Source organism: Manacus candei, unplaced genomic scaffold (assembly GCF_025592945.1).
Source record: "Manacus candei isolate 608988 ecotype Guabito, Panama unplaced genomic scaffold, ASM2559294v1 h1tg000021l, whole genome shotgun sequence".
Taxonomy (NCBI): Eukaryota; Metazoa; Chordata; class Aves; order Passeriformes; family Pipridae; genus Manacus; species Manacus candei.
The window spans coordinates 1,900,306-1,909,010 of record NW_026138069.1 but is presented as its reverse complement, the minus strand read 5'-3'; the positions used below and the strand labels follow the sequence as shown (position 1 = coordinate 1,909,010).

The 8,705-nt window shown below is 52.5% G+C and overlaps 1 protein-coding gene across 2 annotated transcripts; it reads right to left on the bottom strand.

The window, feature by feature from the left end:
* Window positions 1-5,630: 5,630 nt before the first annotated feature.
* On the bottom strand, window positions 5,631-8,291 carry TWIST1 (twist family bHLH transcription factor 1). 2 transcript variants are annotated; one of them, XM_051785951.1, is made up of 3 exons: window positions 8,064-8,291; window positions 6,970-7,584; window positions 5,631-6,300 (listed from the first exon to the last, which is right to left on the bottom strand). In XM_051785951.1, the coding sequence occupies exon 2, from the start codon at window positions 7,580-7,582 to the stop codon at window positions 7,013-7,015; it is 570 nt and encodes a 189-aa protein (XP_051641911.1). In that variant the 5' UTR covers window positions 7,583-7,584; window positions 8,064-8,291; the 3' UTR covers window positions 5,631-6,300; window positions 6,970-7,012. The 2 variants fall into 2 exon arrangements, with proteins under 2 accessions (XP_051641911.1, XP_051641910.1); XM_051785950.1 differs by lacking the exon at window positions 8,064-8,291 and having other exon boundaries at window positions 6,970-8,027.
* Window positions 8,292-8,705: the final 414 nt, after the last annotated feature.

Below are 8,705 nucleotides of genomic sequence, written 5' to 3'. Positions count from 1 at the left end.
TATCAAACCCACTTGTAGAAGTAGATGTGCAGAAATAAGCGAGGCATATCTACAGCTCACCGAAATGATCTGTGAATGAAACACAGTCAGGTGTTTGCAGGAGTCCGAGAGTCCTCGGCTCCAGGGAGGGTCTTTTCCTTGTCCGTCCCTGACCTGCTGGCTGAGGGGCTGGCAGAGGGACAACTTTCCGCCCCGCCACCTGCCAGAGTGCCTCCGCACTGATAACGGTGGGCAGCAAGGATGTAACACGAGTAATAGATTTTACACTAAAATACCAGCAATAACCTTACGAAAGGAATAAAACCCACCCCGGAACGCAGGGCTGGTAGCCACAGAGGGGCTGGCTACCCCTTGCTGCGAACATCAAACTGAGGACAACTTTTAATTTCCTGAAGAGCCGCGGCACTGCCGCCCTCCCCGCGCCGGGGCCGGGCCGGGCAGGGCAGGGGGTCCCTCCGCCCGCGGACCCCGCTCCCCGGCGGTGAGAGAGGGGCCGGGAGCGCCGGGCAGAGTCGGGCGGTGCCGCCTGCCTTCCCCGCGCCCGGAGGGCTCGGAGCTGCCAGCCCAGGCTCTCCTCTGCTCCTCTTAGCAGCCTCTACCACCTTCAAACAGAAAGCAATTGATTAGTTTCAGTTTCTCCTCCCAGCAGAGATCCGATACTTTCCTTGGGATCAAACACACCCGAGACTAAAGGAGGGGGCAACCGCCAGGAAAGAGGGAAAGAGAGAGAGAGAGAGAGAGAAAGAAAGAGAGAGAAAGAGAGAAAGAGTGAGAAAGAGAAAAAGAGAAAGAGGGAAAGAGAGAAAAAGAGAAAGAGAGAAAGAAAGAAGAAAGAAGAAAGAAAGAAAGAAAGAAAGAAAGAAAGAAAGAAAGAAAGAAAGAAAGAAAGAAAGAAAGAAAGAAAGAAAGAAAGAAAGAAAGAAAGAAAGAAAGAAAGAAAGAAAGAAAGAAAGAAAGAAAGAAAAGAAAGAAAGAAAGAAAGAAAGAAAGAAAGAAAGAAAGAAAGAAAGAAAGAAAGAAAGAAAAAGGAAGGAAGGAAGGAAGGAAGGAAGGAAGAAAGAGACGGAGGGGGAGAGGGAGAAAGAAAGATAAAAAGAAAGTAAGAAAATGGAAAAGAAGGAAGGAAGGAAGGAAGGAAGGAAATTTAACTAGGCTGACTGGAAGAGGATAATATGTTTGAACGGCTGCTTTTTTTACAAACAAGCAAATAAAGCAATTTAAGTAGAACCTACGTAGTCCATATCTGTGTGCAAATACGCATATAGAAAAAGGCAAAAATGATCTACGCTTGAATTTCTGCGGGCCTTTCTCTTCCCAGTGTTTACAAGGCGGGGCTCCATTTGCAAGTTGTACATCTGTTCGCTTCACGTGACATTTTCATAAAAGCTCTAACATCTGGTCAAAATAAACCTCCTTCAGGTACCTGCTTAACTTTTCACATGTCAAAATCCCTTCCTCGCTGAAGCTGTCCTTTCCCCCACGACTGTAGCCGTGTCTGGTGCTCCTTTCTTGACTGCTTGTTTAATGACTCTGCCTCGTCCCGAACAGAACAAAGCAACCCTAAACTTTCAGGGGCGACCCCGACCCTTCCCAAGAGCATCATTCCCCCTCTCGCCCCCTCCCGTCTCCAGTTTTCCCCACATTAGGAGGACAGAATATGTGCCCTTCACCACCGCACGATATTGCGGCGGGATTTCTGCATCCCAGCCAACAGGGTTTGCGGTCCCCCCTCCAAGCGAACTCGCAGTCCTGCTCGGGCTAATATTTTGCACAAACACTGATAAAGCTCCGAAAACCAAATGATCAGCACCTAATTCTCACAAACCTATTTGTTATTATTTCTGCTATTATTCATTTTTCATTGTAGCCGTCTTGATGTTAGCGTGGTTCATCTAGATTGTTTCGGAGTGAAACACGTCCTCTTTTGCGTGTGTCCATACGGTGAAAAAGCGGTTTTCTGTAAAGCTTCTGTAAATTTGATATCATCTCTTTAGGAAAAGGGTGGGGAAATGTCTACTACCCAAGATGAGACGACTACCTAAATAAGAAGAGTGTAAGTGTTCCTGAGCGGGCGAGGGAGAAAGGGAATTACTGAGAGAACGGACAATTATTCCCCGATCCTAATATTTTAGTTTTGTTTTGCGTTTTATTTCGGATATTTAGACGAGTGTTACCATCATCATTATGTTTCCGGAGCTTTATTGTTCTTGCTCTGTAACACCCTTCTAAGCCTCCCGCAATCTCGATCACTTGGTTCTTATAAATGGCCGGCTTGTTTGCTTTTAAAAAAGAAAAGGGGGACTTTTGTACAAGTGATTTTAACCTGCTCCACCTTCAAGTGACCTGCCAAATGCTCCTTCTTACTTTATAGACATCTGGGAATTCCATACATGCCTTAAACTCCAATTACACACCTTCTTCAAAGGACACGTGCTTTGATTTGCCAAGAACATTAAGTGGACTGAAGTCGAAAGAAACTGGTGCAGAAGTTAATGTAAAATACATCCAGTACCATGTTTACTGCGGGCAGGTTATGTGTGCAGTAAATAAGTCTCGGTGGGATGCGGATGTGTGTCCCTCTTTTTTTTTCACTTTAGCCTCCCGGATCCTTCTACGGAGTGGACTGGACTTGCCGTCACCACCACCACCACCCTCTTCCTAAAGATGCTAATTTATGGCGGGAGCGCTCCCGCTCTCCCGGTGGGTCCCCTGCGGGCCGGAGGGGGACAGGTGAAGGGAGCAGCGTGTGAACGGAGCGGACGCAGCCCCCGAGTGCGGCTGTGGGAGCACCCGCGCCAGCAGTCGAGTCCATTCCCGGGAAAGGCTCCCGGAGACGCAGAGTCCCGCAGCGGCTCCACCCGGGCGGCAGGTGCCCGAGCTGCCGGCGCCGCAGGTGAGCCCTTCTCCTCCTGCTCTTTTACATCACTTTTGTGCCACTCCCCGCTCCCTCCGTTTCCCTTTACATCCCCACCGCCCGTTTGTTTGTTTTTCTTAAAATTACAGATGCAGGGAAAACCGCCTGACATCATGGGAGCGGGACAAGCGCGCACTTTGAAGGGCTCCTGGGCAGGACTTCAAGTGAAATCATACGCCGGGGTGGAATCCGATACCGGCTTGGAGAAAGCAGCGGGGCGGCCCCTGCCAAACCCAGGAATGCGCGAGGGCCCGGGGCCGGCGCCCCCCGCCCGCCGCCCCGCAGGAGGCGCAGCGCCGGCACCGCCGCTCCGCGCCCCGCCAGCTCCGCCGGGGACGCGGCGCTGCGACGGGGCGGCTGCGCGGGCCCCGGACCGCTTCTGATTCTGAGAATAAACGGGACAGACTGATGCCTCGGAGAAAGAAGTGAAATCAATCAGGACTTCCAAAGGCAGAGTTAATTTTCCGATTGCAAGAGTGTTAAAAATTCCCAGAAGGCAAATTATTATACACATTATTTCTTTTTTCCTTCAGTAAGCCTGACGCTGACTTAATCGCTTTTGGCTTTAGCACTAGGAGCACCAGGCCTCTGCAGTCCCCGGTTCCAGCCCGGGAAAGGGTACGCTTGTATTTTTAAAAAGGATTTATCTCCTTTTAATGATTTTTTTTTTTTTAATGAAGCAAGGCTGGCAGTTGGTAGCTGGGAAAGCGCACCGACTGAGTGCCTGGTGCCCGGGAGTGCTGCGGTGCCGGCAGGGGCTCGACCGGAGGGACACAGGGGTGGAGGCTGGGAGACCTGCCAGTGGCATGAGCCCCACGGACAGGAATTGGGGATTTTTTTCTCTCGGGTGTTCAGCTTGCTGCAAACGTTTCGCACCGTCTGGGTCAGGGGCCTCTTGCTGGTTACAACAGGGTCAATCAGGCTTAACTCCATCAAGTGGGGTTGCTCCGGATTTTTAAGGGAGAGTAGTTTGGTTCGTGGTTTTTGAAGTGCACTTGATTCCTTATTCATATTTCGCAGGAATCCCCTTCCACGAAACGCACCTTCCCCTCAAACCCGAGCAGCTCATCTCGTTTTCGGTTTTTCGTTGGTTTGTTTTTTTTTCCCCGAACGTGTTTTCTTCCTAAACGTGAGGAGTTCCCCCCCCTCCCCGCTTTCCCCGGTGTGATTTCTCCCCCAAAAGGAACAACTGAAACCTCCCACAACCTCTCAAATCCCTCCAGCTCCACTACCAAAGCCGCGTCGGGTCCCTATGCCTCTCGCTTTCTCTGCAGCCGAGACATTACCTCCTCCTTGTCAGTCGGGCGCATCGGAGTGGGTGTTTGGAGTCGCTGAACAAGAACCTGCGGGTGCCCGGGTGCCGGGGAAAAGCAGTGGCCCCCTGCGAAATCGCAGCAGCTCTCCCTCCTCTCTATCACGGAGGGCTGCGACCACCAGGGCCCCCATGTAATTTTCAAGTCCTTGCTAATCCGGCAGCGCAAAGAAGCTCTGCAGGCTCTCTACTGTAGACATTGCGCACTGGCCTAAAATATGCGCGATATTAAATTCATAATACTATTATGTCAGCAATACACGGCAATGTGTGGATACGGAAACAAAACCAGTCAGACAATGAAGTCAACTCAACACGGGCTATGCAAACAGGTTCTGCTTTGAGAAAACACCCCATCCTATTTATCCTAGGTACTAGCCGAACCCCGGCGGCAGGGTCCCTGTCTCCGCTGAGGACACTGCTCAGCTCTCAGCACACCCGCGCATCCATCGCGGCCACGGAAGGGCAGGAGGTGCCACTCCACGCGCACCACCAGGCTGCCAAGGGCTGGGAAATGAGCAAGTGACAACAGAGGTGGAATCAGCTGTCCGGTTATAGGGGTTGAGTTTTGGTTTGGGTTGTTTTGTTGTTTGGGCTTTTTTTTGTTTTAACAACTTCCCTTTCACCTTCTTTCCGAGCCCTCAGATCTGGAAATTCTCTCTCTCTTGCAACTGGGGTCTCGCCGCATACTGGGACCTTGTGGAGGGTATGGTGAGAAGAAAGAGGGGTAACATGCCCCCTACACTTAGAAAAGGAGAAGAGGGCTGATTAGCATATCCTCCGTGCTTCGCACAATGAAAATGTGATCGCTAGTATATATATTATATTAAACCCTGGAGAGTAGACCAGTCAAACATCACTTCCACCGGAAAACCCCACTCGCTACACACTTCCCTGTTTCAATCTCACTTTCTCTTGCTTTGCCTGTGAATGGACGAATCTCTGCTTAAAACCGATACCTCTTCCTCAGGGATATCAGCAAAAATACCTACACCAGGGGCTGAGGAATGGGACCTGCTCCTGTCTCACATCTGGAGGCAAAACACAGCAGCAAGTGCCAGAGCTCTGCAGCGAAAACTCCACTCCCCGCACAACTCCGCTATGTTTGGTTTTAAGACTAAATGGGGAGAGGGAGAGAAAGAGAGAAGAGACAACACTTTCCTCTGCAGATTCAGTGAGCTTCAGGGCAGAACAATAAAGCTGTCTCAATAAATAACGTACCTGTGTCTGTCAGTAGCTAGTTTATTTGCTTTTTTCTTCTGATTTGTTTATACTAGTGATCCCTCTCTCTTGGGTGTCTTTACAGCTCAACAAGCAGGTATGCATCTCAAATTCGACCCTGAGTTCTCAGATAGACAAAACTTTAAGGTTATTAAAATTTCAATCATATTTATTTATTGCAGAAAAATAATATACAATGATATTTACAAAACAATCATAAAAATAGGAATGCATTTAGACACCGGATCTATTTGCATTTTAACATGGGTCATCAATAAATAAATAAAATGTTTATTTTTTTTCTCAGAGGAAAAATAATAATAATAAAAAAGTTAGGAACCGGGTGTATAACAGCTTGAGCCCAGTTTATTCCCCCCTAAAAAAAAAAAAAAAAAGTTTTCATCTCTACAGGGATATTTTTGGTTGTCTGGTTGGTTTCATTCAAGAATGAAGAAAGTCCACAATAATGTATTTCCTTTAATCAATGGCTCATAGGCACGACCTCTTGGGAATGCATGCAAAAAAAAGGGCAAATAAAATAAAAAAAAAGTTCAATTCCAACATTCTTCGTCAAAAATTAAAAAAAAAAAAATAATCGAACGATTCAGACTTCTATCAGAATGCAGAGATGTGTGTACTGTACCGACGCCCAAAGGGTAGTCACTGTCCAAAGCCCTTGTCTCTTTCTCTTTCCTTAAGTGCTCCCCACGCCCTGCTTAGAATTTGCATATTGCTCTTCTAATTTCCAAGAAATCCTTGGTACATTTTTTGTTAAACAAGACCAAAAAAAAATCGTATCCAACTTCAGAGTCTCTAGATTGTCCATTTTCTCCTTCTGTGGGAACAATGTCATCTGCAAAAACCCAGAGAGGGCGGAAAACTCGTTACTTAAATGAAAGATACACACACATCTATCTACACCTCTCTGTCTCTGGAAATACACGTATCGGGCAGGAATGAAGAAGGAAGAACCCGCCCTGCGATGACCGTGTGACACCCCAGCCCGGCAGCCCGCGGTGTCAGAGCCGAGGGAAGGGACTGCTGGGGCGATAGGAAACGTTCATCGGGCAGCACAACTGACGGACACGGATTCACTTCAAAATACGAGCAGCAGCAGCAGCGGCAGCAGCAGGAGCCATCCCAGCAGCTCTGCTGGCTCCGCAGCGTTTGGTGAAAAAGTGATCTCCGGCCGGCCCCATCTGGCTGGGGCACACCCGCACCGCCGCCGCCTCCCGCCCGCAGCCCACCCCGCCTGCCGCCGGCAGTGCCCGCCACGCGTGGGCCCCGCGGGGCCGGGGGCGCACCTCGGGCCGCGCAGGAGGAGGGACTCGCCGGGCTGGGGGAAGCACCTCCAGAGGCACCTCCAACCGCCCCGCTCTCCGGCTGGTCCTGGAAGCCAGGCCCCTCCGGACGGGGTGGGGGCCTTGTCGCCCCTCGGCCACGCGTGCCCGGCCCACGGCGCAGCCGGCGGCCTCTCGCCTTCCCCCCTTTCTCCCCGCCGGTTTCGGGGTCCCTGCCTTACCTAGGGCTCCTGCCGGGGGGATGCGGGTGGGGGACGCCGCCTGCTAGTGGGATGCGGACATGGACCAGGCGCCCTCCATTCTCCACACCGAGAAGGCGTAGCTGAGCCGCTCGTGGGCCACATAGCTGCAGCTTGCCATCTTGGAGTCCAGCTCGTCGCTCTGTAAGACCTGGTAGAGGAAGTCGATGTACCTGGCCGCCAGCTTGAGGGTCTGGATCTTGCTCAACTTGTCCGAGGGCAGAGTGGGGATGATCTTCCGCAGTGCGGCGAAGGCTTCGTTCAGCGACTGCGTGCGCTGCCGCTCCCGCACGTTGGCCATGACCCTCTGGGTCTGCAGCTCCTCGTAGGACTGGGGGCTGCCGCCGCCGCTGCTGCTGCCGCCGCCCCCGCCGCCCCCGCCCGCCCCGCACTTCTTGCCCCGCTTGCCTTGGGCCGGGCTGCAGGGCTCGTCCGCGGCCCCGACGGCGCCGCCGGCGCTGCGGCGGCTGGAGCGGCGCTTGCGCCCCCCTCTCTTGTTGTTGGGCAGCTGCTGCCGGTCCGGCTCCTCTTCGCTGTTGCTCAAACTGTCGTCGGCGGGGGAGACTGGAGAGTTTGACTCGTCCTGCTGCATCATCTCTGGGGGGAGACGCGAGAAGCGGGCCGGGAGGGGGGGGAGGGCAGGGAGAAGAGGGGGGCACCTAACCCGCCAGCTCCCCCTTGATCGGCTGCTTCGCTGGCCTGCGAGAAGAAGGAGGAGGAGGAGGAAGGGAGGGAGGGAGGACCTCACTTTGGGGGGAGGGGGGATGGCATCAGGATCCAAGAGGAAAAAATATGAAAACGCCAACCAAAAAAAAATCCCTCCCGATCCCTCCTTGGAGCCCCTTCGAAGTGTCTGGGATTGGGAGAAAGTTGAAGACTTGGAGGTTCTTATAGCTCCTGCTGGCGGAAAGTTTGGGGGCAGCAGTGTCATTGGCCTGACGTGGAGAGGAGGGACTTTTGCTGAGTTTTATAGGAAAGTTTCCGCTTCCCCCCCTCCACGCCCTCCCCCAATTATTTTTTTTCAAGCCATTCACGAGTGATCTGGCCTCCCCCCCCTCACACACATACATCCTTACCCCAACGTCTTTCTCGGTTTCCCTCTCCGCGGTTTCTCCCTCAGGCTCCTTCGGTTCACTCTCGGCCTTGGAGTGCTGCTGAGGGGCCGGGCCGGGCCGTTATGGGTGTGCCCGACACCCCGTGCTCTGCTGCGGAGGGGACAGCGGGGCCGCTTAGTGCCTGCACTGGGGGGCGAAGACCCCGTAGCAGCTGGGGAAGCCCACATCTCTCGGGCTTTCCTCGCCGCAGCGGGCACGGCTTGCAGCGAAAAAGAGGAAAGGGAAATTACCCACGGGACAGCATCCAGGCACATCCTAATTTTGTCCCGCTCTAGCACACGCCGCGCTCCCATCACCGAGCGCCCCCGGGGTCTGACTTGCCGAGAGATTCGTACATCTCTGGTCTGGGGAAGAGGTGGAGGCACAGCCTCTTCTCTTTAGGCTGGAGAACTGCGCTTGGAGAAAGCCATCTTCAGAGGTGGAAGCAGCGGGAAAATTAAGCACTGACTTCGTACATACATAAGCATCAGTCCTTGAGCTCGTCTTAAGAAACCCAGGAGGTTCTGCGTGCCCAACCTGGCACACAGGGAGATGGAAGGGTGTGCAAACCCTCTCTACCCACACTCCGTGTCTACTGACCACTCACTTCAGCTCGTCCTCCCT